The 20,861-nt window shown below is 40.4% G+C and overlaps 1 protein-coding gene and 1 long non-coding RNA gene across 3 annotated transcripts in view; one reads left to right on the top strand and one right to left on the bottom strand.

The window, feature by feature from the left end:
* The window catches only part of STAT4 (signal transducer and activator of transcription 4), a 39,235-nt gene that overhangs the window by 5,717 nt on the left and 12,657 nt on the right, over positions 1 to 20,861 (bottom strand). For both annotated transcript variants that reach the window (XM_042874400.1, XM_042874399.1), the window contains exons 4-18: positions 16,036 to 16,134; positions 15,151 to 15,243; positions 13,405 to 13,483; positions 11,730 to 11,815; positions 10,733 to 10,884; positions 9,459 to 9,617; positions 8,566 to 8,658; positions 7,643 to 7,702; positions 6,337 to 6,354; positions 6,164 to 6,257; positions 5,477 to 5,521; positions 3,554 to 3,637; positions 2,712 to 2,810; positions 1,663 to 1,798; positions 600 to 652 (exon numbers count right to left, since the gene is read on the bottom strand). In XM_042874400.1, the coding sequence (XP_042730334.1) occupies positions 600 to 652; positions 1,663 to 1,798; positions 2,712 to 2,810; positions 3,554 to 3,637; positions 5,477 to 5,521; positions 6,164 to 6,257; positions 6,337 to 6,354; positions 7,643 to 7,702; positions 8,566 to 8,658; positions 9,459 to 9,617; positions 10,733 to 10,884; positions 11,730 to 11,815; positions 13,405 to 13,483; positions 15,151 to 15,243; positions 16,036 to 16,134 (1,350 nt within the window). The remainder of the gene's footprint in view (positions 1 to 599; positions 653 to 1,662; positions 1,799 to 2,711; positions 2,811 to 3,553; positions 3,638 to 5,476; positions 5,522 to 6,163; positions 6,258 to 6,336; positions 6,355 to 7,642; positions 7,703 to 8,565; positions 8,659 to 9,458; positions 9,618 to 10,732; positions 10,885 to 11,729; positions 11,816 to 13,404; positions 13,484 to 15,150; positions 15,244 to 16,035; positions 16,135 to 20,861) is intronic.
* LOC122181733 overlaps positions 1 to 20,861 on the top strand; it is a 38,031-nt gene that overhangs the window by 9,249 nt on the left and 7,921 nt on the right. The window lies entirely within an intron of this gene.

Genomic DNA, 20,861 nt, shown 5'->3' with positions numbered 1-20,861 from the left:
TGAATTTTTTTAAAGATATGCATTGCAACTCCTTTTTTTTTAAAAAAAAAAAAAAAAAAAAAAAAAGAAAAATTCATATTCAAAGTTTCTCTCATTATGAAATTGTATTTTGAGAGTTGGAACTACTTTCAATGATGTGTTTTAATATAGTGTGAACAAAAAGCATTTACTCTTCTTTTTTTCTCAGTGTTGTAATTTCTGATCAAAGTTACCGAATGTGGAGACAGACTTGAAATAATTTAAGTCACAACTGAGCATGTAGGGAAAACATACTGTATGCTTTATGAAGAACATTCTGTGCACTGATAGCATGATCTATACTGATTATTCGATAGCACCTGATGACTTTAAATGCCTTTTTGCAAACATGATTGTATGACTTACAGAAACATACAGGGCATACTTGACTATAATAACTGTTCCTGGTACCTGTATAAATGTAGTTAAATGGATCTCTTAGCCCAAGCTTTAAACTTCAGAAAATACTGTTTTCATTGTGAAGCTTTTAGACTTCATTTGGTTGTGCTGGGCTACAAGAGCCACACAAGGCAATTGAGAGTCTCATCACTGACATCAGTGGGTTACTTTCAGAACCGTACCTTGCAGAACTTTGCCCAGGAGAGCTGGTAGTCACTGTAACTGACCTGTTGCCCTAAAAGTAAAATAGAAAAATGTGAGTCTGGGTTTCTCAAGTTGTGAAAGAAATATTAGTTCACATCTATACAGCTGAAAAATAGTGTAGCCCATCCGGGCTTGGAGAGGCATTGAGAGGGGCTTGCTAAGGCCTGTGTGCATGGTGAAAGAATGCAGCTGGCAGATGAGTTTTGTGTATCTTTCTGAAGCAGTTGCTGATGGTAGCCTGGGGAATATCTGCCTGAAGTTGCCTGGGGCCTCGTTGGTGCAACACTGAGCTCAGCTTTGGTTTCAGTCTAAGTGTCATTTCTCTCACCCTATCTTGAGCTTCCAAGTTTTCAGATGTTTTCTCTTTTTTTCCCCCTCATATTACGGTTGTAACTGAATAACAGGGATGTTTTCTACTCCATTATCTAATAAGAAACCATTAGAAAAGACACCCTTTACTAAAGGAAACTGGCCCTGACTTCTTCTGCAGGAACAGGTAATGCTTTCTTAATTCTGCCAGCCTTCTCCTGAGGCCTCTTCCTTCGCAAGGACAGTCCGACTGAAGCATTTTTTTGCTTGTCTCACCAACTTCTAACCATGCAGGGCTTCATTTCTATGTTGCTGTGAGTAAAAGATCCCAGGACTAAACGTGCCCCAGAGAACAGATACTTTAAAAAACAAAAAAACAAAAAAACCAACACATTGCTGTCACCAAAAAGGCCAAAATCCCATAAGCAAGCAAAAAGACTTCCTTTTGATAGCTGATGCTGGAGATAACAACTACTTGCTAAGGAAACAAAACAGTGTTGAACGTGACTCTGATGCCCTCTTTCTTCAGCTTAGCAGCCTAGATATTCAGAAGTTGAATCACTTCTTGGTAAGAATAAGCTGACGTGTGCTTTTCTTTAAAGAAAAACAATGTCACAATGGTATTTTTGAAGTCAAGGGTGGAAGTGAAGGTCATGCTTTAAGTCATCACTTTGGACTATCAAATAAAAGAGCCCCAAAACAAATGAAATCCGTATGTTTCTACAGACTTACCCATAAGTTTCTCTGCCAGCATGTTGAGTTGCTCGGAATTGAGTCCACGGCCAACATAGGATGAAAACTGCCAGCTCAGTACTTCTAAGAGCTGACTTAGAGTGGCGGCAGGGGGGTTGTTAAAGAAAGATAAGTTCTGCAACAGAACGAATGCTTTGTTTAGGCTGCTAGCAACTATGGAAAGTACTCCAGGCTTTAAAAGAAAGCAGCAAGTGCTTAAGCAGAGGCCAGAGGTGTTTACAAATAAAAAAATAATGCAAGGGGTATGGTGGAAAGGGGAGCGGAATGGACTTGGACAAAGATGCCTTGGTTCCTCCCTGGTTACTAGCAAACCTGTAGAAGGGTGCTCCTGGAGAGAGTAGGAGGCTGTGTATGTCTTGGATGATAAAATACCTTGCTATGCTCCTGATAGTGATGTATGTTAAAGCAGTGAAAATATGCTTAATGCCTGTCCAATAAATGCAGATAGTGTTCTGCAACTTGCAAACGCAGTAACAGCAATTGAATGCAAAATTTGTGCTGTGCCAGCAGGAGACGAGGAAATAATGATTCTGCTTTTGCTCGGCATTAAAGCTACTAGACAGTGCTACCTGGCTCTCGCAGTCTTCTCTGTGCAAAGCATTAGCTCCTCTAAAATGAGGGGAAATAGCATTTAATTACATTATAGACCCAACCATACATCTACTTCAATAGTTTTGAATTGCACCTGTGAAATTATTTTGTGCTGTGTATGATTTTAATCAACCATGTTCCAGAAAGACAAATTTGACCTGGGAAAGTTGCGAAGAAGGGCAATCATCCTTCCTTAGTTTGTGAGCTACTACTTCAGTCTAAAAAATGAAAGCTAAGAGGCATATGGTTTTACATCTGGGTAGGGAACAAAAGACAGAACAAATAACGTAGAAGTATGATGTTGATTACTGCATATTTGAAGAAAATAAGGTCTGTTTAAGAGGGAGAAACAGCCTTTTTATAATGAATGTACTTGGCAACCAAATAATAGGAGCGTGAGAATGCAGGAAGCCACTATTTGTGTACTGAAGACCTACCTGAGGGTCGTTGGTTGATAGGTTGTACCAAATAATAGAAGCCCATGCATTGGGTAACTGGCTGACGTTGGAAATCATCACTACAGGCAAAGAGCTCGTCTAGGGGAAAAAATGAGCACAGTAGGTAATGACAGTGCAGTATTACTTGTCTTTTAGCCCTTCCTTGGTCTTTTGCCCTCTCCAAATAGTGCTCTATAGCCTGGGCTCTTCCAGCATGGTAGAGCAAGACCAACTGTTGATAACTGCTGCCCAGCCTGTTTCTAGAGAGAAATGGGCTTTGGGAGGGTATTCAGGTTCTGAGTTAGCTTGGCCTGGGCAGCAAATTTGGCTTTTAGCTGCATGAAAGCTGTAAAGAAAAATGACTGCATGACTTTTTGCAGGCAGAAGAGTGAGACCTGGTAGTGTTGGTCACTAAATTGGTTGTAAGAACGGTCTGTTTTAGGTACGCGGGGATTTCCTGAGCATATTGCTTGCAATTGTCGTAACATTCTCTAATGTGTTAATTTGTGATGTTTAATGGAGGAACGTGCCTTCTAGTGCATATGATTTTATTTTTTTTTTAATTTTTTTTTATTTTTTGGTCACTGGCTTAAATGGAGTGTATGGTCTTTAGATCAGCCTGTATTTTGGCTTCTGCATAGAAGGGCTAAGAACGTCACATGAAATCTGTGCAGCCCTCTGAGCAGTTCTGGAAATCTGGCAACTGCTTACTGCTGAAGACAGCATCTAGGATAGATGGGCCTAGATGGGCCTGTGGCCTGGCCCAATAGGCTTGTTCCTTGTGAGCCCCTGGAAAATGCTGTTTGTTCTCACCACAGAAAATCTATCCAGAATATACTCACTTCCAAATTGATAGTCAGTCCATACAGGCAGACCTGCGTTTCAAAGCTGATGGAGTGCAGCTCTTCAGTCACCATATGAGGGCCCTGAGGGGAAAAAGCAGATAATGGACTGAGTGTATGCTTGGTGTTTAACACTGCCTGGGCAATCCAGCTGCTGAGATTAGATGTGTGTTTTCTTGCAGCGTTGTGTAATCTCTAAGCAGAAGAGAAAAAGAAGGAAACCCTTTGTTAAACTCTAATCCAGATCTCTGGTGGATTTTTTTTCTGATGATTCTTAAACCGAAACAAAACCAGCAACCCTGATTTTAAAGCAATGCTTTCTTTACTTTCAACTTGTGTAAAAATGTTGCTTTACAGCATGGTGTTGCAGGCAAATGTAACAGATTTTTGTGTGTCTGCTATTGTCTCCCACTCTTGCTAAAAGTTTCTTTACTGATTGACAGCCCCAATCTAAACACGGATGTTAAATAGGAGACAAGCAGCTCAAAAAAAGCAGTTACAGGAACCATGTCCTTAAGCACAAGTGGCTTCTGTCCTAGAGAACAGTTTTGTTTTCTTTCAAGTATACGCAGAAACTTCTTGACAAACAATCTGTTTGTCGTAGTTGATTAGCTTGTGTTACAACATTTTGCTTGGATTACAAACTAGCATAGCTCTATAAACAGCTCTGTAAAATCTCTGCCCCTTGAGAAACATGTCTTTAAAAATAGATACTTCCATCCCCGCGAGTCAAAATACAAAAAGCTTTTTGCCATTTTTTTCCTGCTTTTTTTTTTTTTTTTTTTTTTTTTTTCCCCCCCCATTACATTTTTGTTTGGCCAGATTTCTTAAAAAAAAAAAAAAAGGCAAGAAGGACAAGAGAGGAGAGAAGGGAAGATTTGTATTTCTGAATCCAAGTACTTCCACTTTGTGTCGACGTAAATGGAAGTGTTCCTTGGGAAAGTGCCTCACGGCCTTCTGTTTCCCCCAGAGCACCTCCTTCAGGACGTGTACAGATGCTGTAACAAAAGGTTCTGTGTACATGGGAGGCTGAGGCTGCAGGAGATCCTCAGGCATATGAATCACACAGCTGCCTTACAAAGGGAAGATCCAGCTTAGAGCTGTCTGCTTTTAAGTGAAATGCTCATCCATCCACTCAGCTCAACTGTTTTAACACAGGTAGAATCAAGCTGAAAAGGTTTGGGAAACTTCCTTTATCTCTGCCCCATTAGATGTTTCAAAAACCTGAGATTTTTGCAAAAACACATCTAAGCCTAAACAAATATATGCTTTTAGCTGTTGTTGAACAGATGTTTATGCTCCTAAAGGTTCCAGGCGGTGCTTTGACCAAGGAGGAGCCCCGCTGGTGAAAATCAGATAGCAGTGAGCCACGTCGCTAACGCTAAGACGTCCTAATGCTGCGGGTGGCTGTTGCTCGATCTGACGTGTCATGCTGCTGTGTCACCGCACGAGGGGGACACCAGACCAGGATTCAGACGAAAATCAGTCAGGGAATTTGGTCGTGGTTTGGGCATGCCAACATCTTTTAGGCAAGTACAATCACACCGACATGTCAACTGTGAGCGTGGCCAACAGATGACACATGTCAGCTTGCTCTGCTCAAAAAGCTTGTTTTTTCAGAAGGTAACTTTTTGACCAAAGAGAAGGCCATGCAGGGCAATGCATGCAGGCATTTAGGTGATTACTTCCTAACCATCTTCTGTAGCTATTACGTGAGGCACGTAATTGAGTTTTCTGAGTACTTCTGAAAGGTTCTCCCTGTGCTCATACAATCACATGATTATTGAGTCCGACACTTAGAAGGAGAGTATATATTTCAAAATCTAATTTACTTACATATGGTTGCTGTTGGATTTAAATAAAATCCAGCCTGAAATACTTGGGAGAGTAATCAAAACTACCAACTAAAATAAATCCACCAACCTCATTTCCTTTGCTTCCAGCACTTGATTTCATTTCTTTCGGCTGCTGTATAAAGCAAAACAGAAATTATGTGGCAGAGAAACTACAGATAAGTACATAAAGAATATCAACTGTAGCTGTGGTGCCCTTAGTGTAATAGGGATTTGTTTTGAATTTACAGATACACTTCAATGAAGGCACTGACTCTGTGCTTTGAAGTCCATTCAGTGAATGGCCTTCTGATAAATATTTTTATCGGAAAAGCACTGTAGGTGAGGGAGTCTGCTTTGAAAGCAGGACTTAGGAAGACACTGGAGATGCTACCAGAACGCTTCTGTTGGCTCTCAAAAAGCCTTTTGTCTCAGGCATTGTTTCAATCGGATCCAAAGCATTCAATTATGTATTTCACCTGGACATAGGCTTTTTTTTTTTTTTTTTTTTTTTAAAGTTTCTGTGTAATTCAGCATGATTAATCATTTCCTCTTCTGGCATTAAGCAGGGTTTTTTTTTTGTAATTTCTGTGGAAATACAGTCTCACTTTATGGCAGTATGGAGTGTGATACAGGTGTTGCAGGAGTGAATGATCCTCTAAGGGAGAAGAGAACGAGTGTAGATTTGACAGCAGTGCAGTTCTCCTTGTGTAGCTTTTAAAGAGTATCTTAATTCCTTGCCAGAGGTGCAGGGCAAGAAAAGAGCAGACAAGCTTACCAGGTGTCGGAATTCTACTGACAGGCTGCCATTTGCCGACTCATCCATGTTCATGGCTTTCACGTGCGTTCCACACAGAACAAATCTACGATTGCTATGGAGAACATTACACTTACTCACTCCAGTGAAAACATGCTGGATAGCTGAAGGACTCTCATATTTTGTTTCCTTACCTCACTGTTGAAACATTCCTAAAATAGAAGAGGGGTAGAGGAGGAAACAGATGATGTATCAGTAAACGTGAGCTGTGCTTGCTTTGAGTCATGTATCTCGAGACAGTATATTTTCCCTTATCTGTTGAATGTATGTTACTGATATCACTGCAATTTTTGGGAAAAATAACAGAAATTTCTGATGTGCAGGTATTGTATCTAACTTCTTCTCCCTCTGTTGTTGGAATGATGTATGGAAATTGAAAGTTGCTGTGCTAATTGAGTGTGTGGTGAGGCAATAGAGGCCTGTGTAGATAGGTCTTGGCACACTGGTGGTGCACATAAACAGCTTCTAAGAGGAAGCTGACTTGTCTCCTACTGCTTATCCACCAGGTGTTGGTCTTCCTTCTTTTGGCCCAGCACCTGTGCCCATGCAGCCAGGAGCAGAGTGGTTTGTAGGGAGCTAATAGAAGCATCTTGGTCAGAGCAAGGGAGAATGGTGAGCAGTGGGGAGTCGGATCAGCTGTGCTGATTTTGGAATCAGACCTGGTGGTTTTTCATAGTAGGTGGCCCTCACCTAATGGTAACCAAGCTTGCTCTGGGGTCAAGTCTTTACATTGTACTGAAAATCATGATCTTGCTAAGAAAACTAATCAACTCAAACAGATGTAGTTGTACAAAAGTGTTGGCTCTGCATCTAGTATATTATAGGCAGGCTCCGAAATGCCTTTTGCTCAAGAAATTATAACCAGCAGTAGGAGCTGGGGTTCATCGTTGCTATAAGAAGTAATGGGAGCTAATGGAGTACTGAATCTGTTAGTAAGGAGGAGCTTATGCAACAGCCTTGATGTCAGGCAGGAGTAAAACACTGTAAGCTGCTGTACTTAGTAATTACAGCACCAGCTTTCCAAGCACAAATTGTGTGTAATGCTTGGAGCAGCTGCATTGGAAGGTGCTGGGACTATTGGTACAGGCAGAGGGAATGACTGCCCCATAAATGCAACAGAGTTTGATTTCAAGTTTTCTGTGATGCCACTATTTAAGGCTGGATTTTATTTAAGGTTTGAAGCAAATGTTAAATGGATGTTTCGTCTCCAATTTCAAAATATCAGTTAAGAGTAGCTTTCTTTTAAAGTACAAAGAGATTTTCCACATTAGAGAGAGTCATTACCCTCATTACCCTATGTGAAACTCATATGTTTCAACTGTTCATTGGTTTCTTTCCCCCTTTAAGCAAATTCGAAAGCAGATAGGGCAGCTACTGAAAAAGCTGCATGGTCTCTGTAGGAAAAGAGTTGTCTAATATCTTCACTTTAAAGTTTCTTACTTGTCGATAGTTGCTTTCACTCTGATCTGGTAGTTCAGCTCTGGCAATTTAATTAGCAACCTTCAAAACAGAAAATTTATAAGTGAACACTCAAAAAAAACAAAAAACAAACAAAAAAAAACCAACCAAAACCAAGCTATAGCAAACAAATTTGTCACCAGAAAATATTAGAGATCACTAGCTCCACATCACAATATTTGAAATGATTATAATCTGAAAACGGATTAATCATCCAGGACTGCATCAGGATTTGCAGGGTCCTATGCATGAAAGGAGGGATGACTTTATCCAGTGGCGAGTGTTTTATCTTCCCTGCAGGAGTGGGGAAGACAATGAAAAGATCAGAGATGGATCTGTATATCTAACTGCACTGTGCTTTGTGTACACTTTCCACACCTGCTCCCCCACCTTCTATGCCTTCTTTTTGCTGCTGGATGGAAATGAGATGCGAGATCCTCTCTGATCTCACCTCATTTTACAGAGTCAAGCAAGGAGGTAGTGGGAGAGAAATAACTTGTCATTGATACACCAATCACACACCTCGTAAGCTGCAGATATTTCTCTTTCTAATGTGCTACAGTGGCTCTGAGTATTCTGATGTTGCCTGGCATGATGTGGATCATTACTTGTTAGCTTGCAAAGCCATTAAACCAAGAATCCAATAAATATAGATTCCTGAAGGTGCTGACTTTTGGCCACAGTCTGCCTGTCTTCCTTCTGCTGTTTGCTCTTCATTGCCACTTACTACAAGCGGCAGGTTCGGTGTCCTTTAGACCCTTGCTTCACAAAGCTCCCTGGAGTCGAAAGGGTCTCTGCCTGACACTCACACAGAAGTTGTAATACTTTATGGATGCTGAAGTGGTCTCCTAGAGTAAAGTGCAGCATGTGAAGGGAGCAATTGATATCAGGCTTTCTTTTCTTACCTTAATTTTACAGTGAACTGTATTAACGTTTTAAGAACCATTGGCCTCTGGGGGTGTGTTGGCATACAGGGCTGCCTTTCAACCACAAATGAACTAGGGTAAAAAGAAATGAAACAAGTAGATTGATAGGAATATGCATAAATAAATGTATAGTAAGCTATATTATCTGTTTCTTTGAGACTGACTTCTCTGCAGATGCTAAAATGGGAGATATGCATTTTCACTCTCAGTTCTCTAAATGATCTCGGGGTCTGACTTACACTTGAATTGTTCCCGTAAGAAACAGATATCTGTTATACCTTTAAAATCAAACCAAAATCAAATTCTGTAGGACTAAAATATCAATTGAATAATCTAGCCTTTTATCAGAACCATAAATCGAGCTATACAAGTCCACTGAACCTGGTTCCAGTGAAATTAAATCATTGTTTTTTTTTTTCCTTATTTTATAAAAAAGCAATAAACCATGTTTTGCTTGCAGACACAGCTGATAGAATAGCCACTTGTGGTCTGTCTCCTTGTATAGCCGGTACAAAAGAGAAGACAAATTATGAAAATGTTACATATGAATAGATAGATGAATTTGGGAGGGAAGCATGCTTTGGTGGGGAACAGGAAAGAGAAGGATCTGCTGCTTCACTACGCAGAATTCTCAGCAGTACGTACGTGATTGAAATAAGTGGGTTTTGGTGTTCACATAGAGTAAGAAGTTGACCACAAAACCTTAAGTGCTGTACATGAGAAGCTCTCTGGTACCTTCAGCTTCTCTGAGTTTTGATGACAGCTGTACATACTCCTTCCTCTGGAAACTCTTAACAGTTAGGTTTTGTTGTTAGCAATAAATGTGTGTCAGTTCAAGTAAAGCAACATGAAATTCACAATAGCTTACTCACTTGCGGAAGAGGTTGTAGAGCAGGAAATTGACTTTTTCCAGCAGCTGAGGTCTTTGCACTGGGATGGGATCCCCATCATATGTCAGTCTGGTCAACAGCTCATCCAGTTTTTCCAGTTGCCTTCTAACTTGAAAAAGACTCTCTGCCAACAGCGTAAAACTACAGAGAGACAACAAATTACCTTGCAATCTCCCATGTAAGCCATTATTAGAACATAATATCTACTGAAGTTCTTGCTTAGGGAAATTGGATTCCATGCCCTATAGTGCTTTCAAGCTTTATACACAATTATGCTCGTTCATCTTTACTTTACAGCTGTGAATAAATACATCATGCAAGATTTCCCACTTTACTTTCAAAGGTAAATATCTCCCCAAAGGCCTCATCAACAGTGCAACAGTGACTTTGATAGTTTAGAGGAAATGCTTCACCATCCTGATGTTTTACACACAGGGCACTGCTGCCAGTTCTATTTCTTGCCTACAGCTTGGTAGTTTTTCCTTTCCTCTTTGAGTTGGTTCATTGGTTATATGAATTGAACATGCTACCAAGACAAAAAAAATTCTTTTCTTCAAATTTCAAAAACTATGTATGTGTTCGGTTATTCTCTCTCCATTTTTTTTTCTTACTATTTACTCTACCTTCTCCAAAATATTAGTCAGATGGAAGAGAAACTGACGCTCTCTAGAGGTATTATTATTATTTTTTTTTAATCTAAAGTGTTTTTTTTTTTTTTTTTTTTGTTGTTGTTGTTGTTGTTGTTTTTTTTTCCCCACAAGCACCATTAAGCCTGATTCTATTACCACCATGGTGCAGACTTCGGTCATTCAATTCTGGGTAGCTTTAAGGCTAGAGCAGTGATGTACCCAGCGAGTCAGAGCATAAAGTATCTACCCAGCTCCTGCTGAGACAGAACTCCCACTGTCCTCAGTGACAAGCTCAGTCAGCACAGCTCTTACTCAAGCAAAACTCCCTGGGGTATGTGTATCGTATATCTGCAACTACCATCAAACCAAAAATTGACCGACTGCAATGGCTCAGGCTCAGTGCTTTACTGTAATGTCATTCATTCTACCAGCAAACTCTACCATTCTATCACTTGATCTACCAAAGCAAAGTGCATTTTTAGTTATTTACTTGCATAGCTGCTCATGAATTTTCTGCTGTTGCAAGGTAGCAAGGCAACTGATCTAAAGGAATTATCATTTTGTGTGCATGGGGCTTGCAGACTTCCTGTGGTTTTCAGTGGAAACATAAGCTCAGTGCAGGTTTACCAGTTCTGGAGCTGATCGAGCCCCCCGTGGAGGGGACCCCCGATGCATGCAATCTGCTGCCGTCTCTTCCAGTCCAGCAGTTCCTCGGTCAGCATGTTGCTCATGAGCATATCAATTTCGTGGATGACACGGCCTATTTTACTTAGCACTTCCTGTAACATGGGATAGCTGTCATGGACTGACCACAGGGAACAGCTACAACATCCAGCCATTATCACAAAGTGCTGATTACATTTTTTTTGTATGATTTTGGAAACATCTGTATTTAGTCCCACCACTTTTGTCTCTTTAGCCCAGAGGTGACTGGGTTACTCACCATGCTAATCCTGAGTATCTGTGAGTTCTTCCTCAGTAAAATTTCTCTTTAGGGGTTGGGAGGGGAGGTTGTATTCATAGTGGGCATAACACCTCCAAGCAGTTGACATTTAGAAGCACTGTCAAGGTCATAAAATCCTTCTTCTGTTTTGCATCATGTCCAATTTACAGGATTTTTTTTGTTTGTACATTTGACTTGCTTTTAACAGTGGAAGGTACGTGTGTCTGAACACATGGCTTTCTGTACTGGTAAAGGAATGGTCAAGAAGTGCTCGTAGTCACATGTCTCTTTTGCTAAACCAAGCTAGGTATTATCTGTGCATTTGTTTGTTTGGTTTTGCTATTACTAGATCACATTTACTTTGGATAACTTTTATTTCCTGTAAAAGCTCTAGACTGCCTACTAAGCTATCCTTTCAGTGCAGTGCAGAAGTGCTCCTCTTGTCTAAGGTGAGCGGAATCATAGCCCTAACTAAGCTTCTGCTTAATTGCTGGTTTCTTAACTGCTCGCCAAGATCACCCACGCAAACACAAAGCCTTTGGTGTATTGGTAACTCACATGCTGTTTGCCTGCTCTTCCAAGAGGAGAGAATTCACGAAGGCACAAGTAGCATTTGAGTATTCAGTGTGGGAATAAAGGGAGAAAGCAAATGACCCACAGCCGACAAAGGATGTCACTAACCTTTCTCTTGTAGTCTAACGTATTGAGCATCGCCTGCAACGCCAACATTTCCTGTTTAATGAGGGCGCTGTTTTTGTCGCTCTGCTCTGCCAGGGGTGAAAAAATCACTCAGTTAATCCGGTGCAGATGTGGGTGTGGGGTTTTGTGTGTGTGCTTATGGGAGACGTGGGGGGGAACCACAACTTGACTGCAGGAGGAACTAGGGAAAAAATAAACTGCAGGCATCAGCAGATTACATAATGGCACATTTCTCTTGAATAGGTCCATCTGCATACAAACTTAAGCTATGCTTTTATGATGCCGTTCTTGAAGTGTGTGCATGCGTTTGGAGCAGGAAAAAGGTAAAAAAAAAAAAAAAAAAGGCATGGCTCATAAATAGGAATCTCTATATTTCTTGTGTGCATAGTGATATATACATCTGGCTTGGATCACTGATTGATCTGTGTACTATTGACACATGCTCGTGGTGTCAGCATGTAAAGCTCTTTGGGCTCCAAGTGAGTTATGTGTCTGGTTGACATGCATCAAGGTTACGTGTTTGAAACAGATAAAATGTTCATCACCACGGGGATTTTAGCAGCCAGGAGTACCAAACGCTGGTACTTCCCCCTTTCTGTAATTTTTTTCCTTCCCTGGATCATGCATTAGCTTCAAGCTTCCCCAAGCTCACCACATATGCACTCATACTTGGCTCATCCCCCACCTTTTGCACTTGTGTCACTCATGCTACCTTCACAAAAGAAATTGGTGCCAACTGTGTCTCTGCTGAGTTGTGGATTGACATCTCATTACATCAGAGTATGTACTTTGAGAGAGAGGGAGGTGGGTGCTCGACTCTGCTCAGCCACCACAGTTGCTCACATATGTCTTAAAGTACTTCAAGCTGGTGTGCAGCAATTGTTGGCAAAGTGAAATTGTAAGCCCTGAAAGTCATCTGTGTAAGCATGTTTGATTTCACAAATTGGGCAAGTTTCAATCACCTGTTTGGTCAATAATTGTTTTTGACCTGATGACCAACACCTCATTAAACCACAGCAATTTGATCTCTTCCAATTGTCTAGCCATATCCAGCCTTAAACACACAAGTGATGTGTTTAAGAACCCAGGCATTTCAAGCCCCTGCTATCTCTGCATGTTCAAAGGGAGGTACCAGGAAGGTATCTGAGTAGACACGAGTGGACCTCAATTTCTTTTCTGAAAGAGATCATGCAAGTGCTGTTGCAGTGTGCAGATCTTAACCACCGTAGGTCAAACATGCATTCAGAGTGCTTACCAGTTGATTATCATCACTGTGGTCAAAAAAGAACAGGCAGCCAAGTTAGAGGCTAAAACAGTACTCTGGGAAATAAGATGCTCTTCCACACTGTGCCAAGGAAGGGCCGAGTCAACCACAAGGAGAAGGAAAAATAAGTTCTTCAAATTAAGACAGCTCTTCTCATTGTGTTGTGCCCCTTATCTTTAGAAAATAACTGCACTTGAACACTGAGATCATGTTTGCCCTTTTAACCCCATGAGAGTCATTATGTCTCAGACTGTAGTTTTATCCAAACTAAAAATCTGTTTTTATGCTTACATGTATTATCTCAATAATGCATAGAAAAAAACTGAGGCTGGATTTTAGTTGTGTAATCACTTTTTTCCTAGTGAATCTAAAAACGATTACAAAAGCACTTACCTAAACTTTGTATTGTTTTATACCTGAAGTCAAATTCCTCTTGCAAGTCTTCCAAGTATTTGACATCTTGGTCAGTCATCTTTCCCAGGGGAGAGGAAAGCAAGAAATTACTTCGGTGTTCACAGTGGCATAAAAAGGAACTTACTTTGTAATGGAGAAAGGCATAACATAGCATTCTCCTTTCCTACCGTCTGAACACGTAAAATGTTACACCAATAACCGAACTGACTTTGTATAGCCTTAAAGCAAGTGCATAATTTTGCAAAGTCAGAAAGGTTTGAGCAGCAAAGAGAGCAGCAGGGTTCAGGGACTTTATTTTTCAGAGGAATACTTAGCAATTTTGGTAAGGGAGTGATGCAGCTTTACTGCTTTGGCTTTTTGCAAGGGTTAGTTTTCATAGCTACAGCAAAAAGTTTAGAAGGTGTTGTATCTGTACAACATACAAAGGTGATTAAAAAGATGTATCGAGGGAAGGAAAATAAATCTGTAGGAAATAATCTGGTTTGCTTTGAAAGTCTTTTTCTGTGCTGTTTATAGGAAGCCTTGATTCTGCCAACGACTCATGGACAATGCTTTTTAGTTCTCTGAGATATGCAAGCTCAGTGTCGAGGAAAATGAAAGTGTTCTTTTGCTAAATTAGAACACACAGAGTTAATAATTCTGTTTTCCTCTTTTTTTTAACATTTAAATTATGTGTGCAAGGTATGAAATTACGTACACAAGGAGCTGGCTGATTTCTGTGTTCAATTTAATTACCTATTAAAAAACCCTTGTACCTGGAAATCATTCTCATTTTCCCTGGTCTTTCAGGGGTGGCTGCGCTTTTCCTCATAGATGCTTGCTAGACACAGGGTGGAGCAGCAGCGTGGTTGGCTGCTGAGTTGCAGACCTGTCTGCTGTTGCTTTGCAGCTCTTATCTGTAACGTTGATAGAGATCTAGTACCACAACTTCTAAAGCTAGCTTTATCCTTTTAAGGGTTTCATCTCTGTGTAGGGAGACGCTTATGAGAGAATGCTAGTAGGACCTCTTTCTAGTATGCCTGAAGTGTTGTTCGTGGACAGCATGTGCACGAATATTTCTACTATAATTTCTACATCAAGTCTGCTGTGAAACTAGAAGAGGTACTGGGATCCTAAGAAGGCTACAGGTAGTCTGAATCCTTATCCTGCCTTGAAATGAACAGGAAATTATTCTGTGAACTTCTGCAGCCTATTATACGAGACTTAGCTATAGGGCTCAGTCCTAATCTACTCTGCAGTGGTATGACAAGCTTCTGGAGAATTGTTACCATCAGCTCACAGCATTCTTCTCCCCTCATGCTTCCAAAACGTATAATTATGTCATGCAGAATTTGGCTTTACAGAAATCTTGATACGCACGTGACTCAAAGATCGGAAAGTCTAGCTACTTCTGACCCAACTAAAGGAGATGGAATTGCAGAAGTATGTTTATTGAACTTCACATCTATTTAGAAGTAGTAGGTATGTTCTTACTGCACTCAGTGATCCACTTGTAACTTGCTTAGCAATGAGTGTGACAGCTTTAAACTAGGTAACTCTTGCACTGAACCCAAAGCTGCTGCAAAAGCTGATCTGAGAATCCATATTGAGTAGTTAACTTGGGAGAATAAAGGGATAATGAATAAATGGAGCGACACAAGGTGTTGGTGCTTAACGATAGCTGAGATGTGTCTATGAAAATCATAGCTCGTGGTTGTGCAGATAGGAAACAGGACAACAAAATACCTGGGCGCTGTTCTTAATGGCTGACACTTTGTGCTCCACGTTTCTTTGTCTCTCTGAAACCACGGAGTTCTGCAAAGACTTTTCCAGTGGTCCCTGGAACACATTGAGCAGGTAATACTTGAATGAGTAACTCCAAGCGTTATTGATGATATGGCAAGTTCTAGCACAGGCAGGGAGTTCATAACCCTATGTTCTACTGGCTGAGGACTGGTATGAACAGCTTAATCTCTTTAGCACCACAGATCTCAAAAGCATTCTTTAACTTGGAAATCCAAAAGGTGAAAGGGCTTAGGTGTATTGCAGATATTAAATGTCTAGTAAACTAAAGGACCTGAAACACAGACAATTAGATTTCTAAAAAAAAGGCCAGTATCACAGTACTCATATAAAAATACATATTGCATACGCAGGTTATTAAAAAGAACAATGTTGCCTTGAATGATATTCTGTCTGTGTTTTAACCATATAACCATTTCCACAAAACGGTTGTGAATGTGGCTTTAGAATTTCTTCCTTCAAGTAACATGCAAACAATCAGTGTAACATGTAAGATGGAATGTCTTTTGTGTTGCATAATTCATATGAATTAGCGCAATGCATAATTTAATATGTACACATCTGTTTTGCAAAGAATAATCTCTTTAAAGTCTTTCCCACAGATTAAAGTCTTTGAAGATTAGCTGTGACATCGAAGTCACTTATAGCAATGTTTGCAGCAGCAGAGCCACTAATGAAGTACAAACATGAGTTTAAAGGGTAACATTTGGCAACCCCCCAGTGTACATAAGTCACTCTAGTGGAATTCACAATGAGAGGACAGGATTTGGTCCTAAAAGCACGTGGGCAGATTAACGTGGTGTAAATTAGGGAAATGTAATTCATTACCTGCACGGGCATGCTGGCTGCAGCCAATATTCTTCTTTCTTCTCTTAAGCAGTTTGAGATGATCACTGCTATATGCATGGGATTACCATGGTATTTCCCCTGCAAACACAAATAAACAGAACTTTTAAAAATTGAGAATGCAGGATTTCCCACTGGAAATCACAAACAATGTGGTTTCCCTGTCTCTGAGCTCTGTGTGGGTGAAAAAGACTCTCCCGATGTTCTCGACCTTTGCTAGTGTTGCTTCAGCTTCACAGTGCAGCATCAGTTAGTGCCACGGTCATAAAATACTCTTGGAAGTGTCCTACAGAGAATACAAAGATGTAACTCTGGGATGCACATAATTTGATGATCAAATTGTGCCTCTGGTATTTGATAGAGCGTTCCTGTCCGTCTTTTCTGTGCAAGTTTTTATCATGTTTTCCATTTGCAATAGGATGTTGCTGTTAGCATGGATCATTTCGGCCAAGAAAAGACTAAAGTCATACCAGCGTAGTAATGATGCAGTCAGAAAGGCATCCTCAGCAGAAAGCAGAAGACTTAATTTTAGTCTATGAACAATTTATCTCCTTCAACAAATAAGGAAGGAGGCAGCAGCAGAGCTTTGGCCCAAGCCAAAGAGTTAAAATTTTGTCTGTTTTTTACACCATCTTTAGGAAGGTGCAGAATTGCTGATGTTTGACAGATAAATGGATGCCATGTGAAAAACACTGGTTCGCGCTGTATTTATCAAATAGGAAAGCCTGATAATTCAAGCAGCATCTTTCATGGTGGTGTATTTGTTCAGCGTTTCTCAATATCCTTCGTGCCGTTCATTCAAGTTTTATGTCTCTTTCAGTCAGGTGCCCTTCGTTCAGTATTCATGTACCCTTTTTTCATTAATCCAATTATTTTCTCTTCCCGTACAATTTCCTCTTTTAGCCTTGTTCCTTTTTCCTCCTCTTTTTGAATAGTTTTTAGTCACGTTTACTTTTGCTTTCTGTGAATTTGACTTGATAGGTTTATGTATACTTAAACTAATGGTGCATTTTACCTTCTTATCTCATACCAATTGCTCCAATAGAAACCGAGTATGTGAACACAGCTGATAGAAATAGGAGCACACTTTCTGAGCACCTATCAATTGCTGTGACAGCAGGCCTATGTTTCCAGCAATTTTCACTAGATAGAACCAGATGATGTCCCAGGTGCTTTTGCATGATTTCGTGACGTGTTTTGACTTCCATTGCGAGGTAAAAGAATATTGCACAAAAATGATACTTTTAATTGCAGAGGCTTCAAGTTGCTCAGTATTAAATACCACACTTAGCTATAGTCTCATTTCAGGTGGAGATGAAGTGATAGACACAGGACTCTTAGAGCTGAATGAGTGATGTACAAAGTGTTCTCTTCTAGGGCAGCTTTGAATGTCATGGCATTGTTGGCAATGAAAGTAAGCTTTGCGATGTTTCTGGGGTTTTTAATTCATCCCAGGAGAGGGATGAATAAAGTACTTGTCCCACATGGCCATCAATGTACACCCAGAGTAGTCTGAGGGCTGTGCCTGCTTTGATTTGTGGACAAGCAGTTCAGGATGGTAGAAAACCAGTTGGGTAATTAATTAGCTGCAGCTGTTGGTACTGAGGGGTTTTCTACCCCTCAATGGGCTGAAACTGCTCAGCAAAACATGAGTTGATTGTTAAGGATGAGGACATTTTAGTCAGGAGCATTTGGCTGGCTTCAGCTACAGCAGCTTGTGTTGCTAAGCCTTGTTGTTAGCACCTTGACTTGAGAAAAAAGCATTTTTTGTAATAAGGCTTGGGATGAGAGTTGTGGTGAGAAATCTGTAACTAGTGTAAATCCACTGATGCATGTATTTGTTGGTCTGATGACTTCTAAGTATTGCTCTTATTTTTTGGCTGGTAAAACAGTGTCTTGCCTTCCTCATAGATGGCTAATATATGAGGAGCTTAATATGCAGTGGTATCTCTGCAGACTAACTGAAGTGAGAAGTGTTTATTTCCAGCTAACTGCTGTCTAACAGAATTTGGTAAAATTTAATAACACCTAGAAAGTGTTTTAATATAAAGACACAATCCTGCAAGGGAGGTCTTTGGGTTCCTGAGGAACTTCTGGATGCAGAAGCCTGGACACCAGTGTTGGATTGCAGTATGGAGTTCCAAAGAGCATGACAGAACTCTGTTACTCTAGGCTGAGCCTGAGATTCTATTTGAAGCTCTGAGTGTAAGGAGGGAAACTTGAAAAATCAAAACTGGCTGCAGAGATCAGTAATGAAATTTTGGCCCAAACAACCCCCATGGAGACCTTGAGGATTCTTTTGTCGTTGCTGTGTAACAAGAAAGATTCAAACAGACCCTGTAACTAAATCAAAATGAAATAGAAATCTCTTGGAGCTGTAGGACACACCTACACAGAAAAGGCTTTCTAAAGCCTCTTGACATTGGGATGTTTTAAAATCCCCCACAGATGAATGCCAGGTATCGGGGACTTTCCTAACATTTCTAGATACTGTTCATATGCAAAACATGTAAAAGCTCTCTCTGTCTCTCTTTCTCTTTGTTTCAATAAGGGAAAACCATCTGAATCAGGAGTTGAAGTGGAAATAAACTATTTTTTCCCCTTTTGTAACTCAGACAGCCCTAGTAATCAGTTGGACCTGTAATGTTTCTCTTTACTCAGGACTACCTGGCACTTGTTCAGTTCTGCTTGATTCGTTTTGCTCTTCCAGCAGGCACAGAGCAAACAGACAGAGAGCTGTCAAGGCTGTAACCCGCCACCAACTGAAGGCTGGAATGATGCTCTGCAGCTACTGTGGCCTGAATTCACATGCTTGTGACCAAAGGAGGGCAATGGGCCAGAAAGGCACACAAATGAAAGCACACAGCAAGCTGTGGGCAGCTGCAGAGCAGTGTGCCACAGCCAGTCTGTCATGCTCACCTAGAACTGTGGTATTTGTGCAATGTGAACAAAATCATAGGATCACCAAGGTTGGAAAAGGCCTCTAAGTTCATCCAGTCCAGCCATCCACCTATCACAATATCTCCCACTAACCCGTGTCCCTCAGTACAACATCTCCAAGGATGGTGACTCCATCACCTCCCTGGGCAACCTATTCCAGTGCCCCACCTCTTCTGCAGTACTTCTAGCAGATGGCTTGTAACTTAAAGATAAGAAATTGATATGAGTAAACAAATTATAACATATCTTAAGAGTTACAACGTATTAAATGACTGTAATTACTATAAGTAACAATAGCTAATGTTCTTGAATGTCAAAATAATCACTGTTTGTTTTTTTTTCTCCCCATGTTTTATATTTCTCAAAGAAAATTACACTTCAAACTCTGCCAGCCAGTACTATCAGTTCACTGTAAGCTTTCGCTCTTCTGTACTTCCATTTGGTCTTTGACTGAGAGTGGGATTTGATTTTGAGTGGGATTTGCTCAAGTTGAACTTGGCTTCCAAATGACAACTTGGAAATGATTTCTTATCATTGAAGAAGTGGTATAAGTTGGGAAATAGAGAAAAGCCAACCAAAGAAAGCAAGCTTGATCTGGTGCAACAAAAGCATTGGCAGCTGGGAAGGATAAGGGATATTGATTCTGCAGTTATGCAGGACTGTTTTATTAATGTAGTTATATATGTGTATACATATATATGTAGAGAGAGAGGGGAAAACTTAGAATCATCTTCTTATAAATACCAACAAAGAGAAGATGGTGGTTCACTTTTCATCTGAAGTTTCAAAAGGAAATGTTATTCATATCTGCTACTATAGCAGCAATTCCATTGGTCTTAGAAGAGAGGAAAAAGAAAATTTCTGTTTTGGAGAGGTCTTCTGTGCTGCGGTTTAGAGCAAACAACAATTGGTCTTATTTGGAGAATTTTACTTTCAATGAGTACCACCATGATGATAAATTTAAACAAATAGGGAGTAAAACTTTCATTCTGAACAGAAGAACATTTCTCTGAATGCTGATGACGTTTTCTGGGGAGAAATCCCTCCTACCACTGCCCCCAGTGAACTGTCTGCACCTCAGAGGCATCTGCTGGGAAAGTATCTTACCAAATTACGAAGAGAACCAAAAAGGCATTTCTGCACAAAAGATGGATATGTTAAAGTGTGCAGCATTCAAACATGTTAGGTGAATTTTAAAACAGCCTGAGTTGTCTGGGATGTTTTCAGATCCTCCTGAGTGGCTGGGGAAATGCAGGACTCTGATTCCCTAAGTTATAAGATCGTGGAGAAACTTCAAAATGCTTCTTATGGAACTGCAAAGTACGTGCGCTGGTACAAAGAGCTGTCAATTTTACTGTTGGAAATGTACTGCTTTTCCTGGGAAGAATTAAGAAATCTATACCAGAGACTGGCTCTCTTGCTTACTCTGCTTCCCTACCCCCACATTTAATAATTTCCCCCAACAATGTTGTGTAATTTCCCCTGGGTATCTCCATCACAAATAGGATCACTCCCAACCTCAGTGATATTGACAGCCAAAGGTCTCTATACCATGCATATCTATAAATGAGTAACTTCCTTATATGCACTACAGAATATCCTGTTTTCTGTGTTTCAGTGATGTGATTAGAAGGGTTTGGCTGTTGCTTACTATCTCTAGCATACGAGGATGGTGTTTAACCTTTAAGAAACCCCAACTTTTACCTGCTTTTCAAGGTGACCTTAAAATGGCTTGAGTAGGTTTTAAGTGCTTTTTAATTCTGACAAAATGCATTTTTTACTGTAAAAGCCATCAGCGCTAGCTATTTCATGTTGGTTCTGCTTGGAAAACCCAACTGTATGCCTTTCAGGCGTGTGCAATAAAATCT

The sequence above is a fragment of the Lagopus leucura genome, unplaced genomic scaffold (genome assembly GCF_019238085.1).
Source record: "Lagopus leucura isolate 7727_CA_CO unplaced genomic scaffold, USGS_WTPT01 Super-Scaffold_100012, whole genome shotgun sequence".
NCBI lineage: Eukaryota > Metazoa > Chordata > Aves > Galliformes > Phasianidae > Lagopus > Lagopus leucura.
The sequence above is the reverse complement of the archived record's forward strand: the minus strand, read 5'-3'. Positions and strand labels throughout refer to the sequence as shown.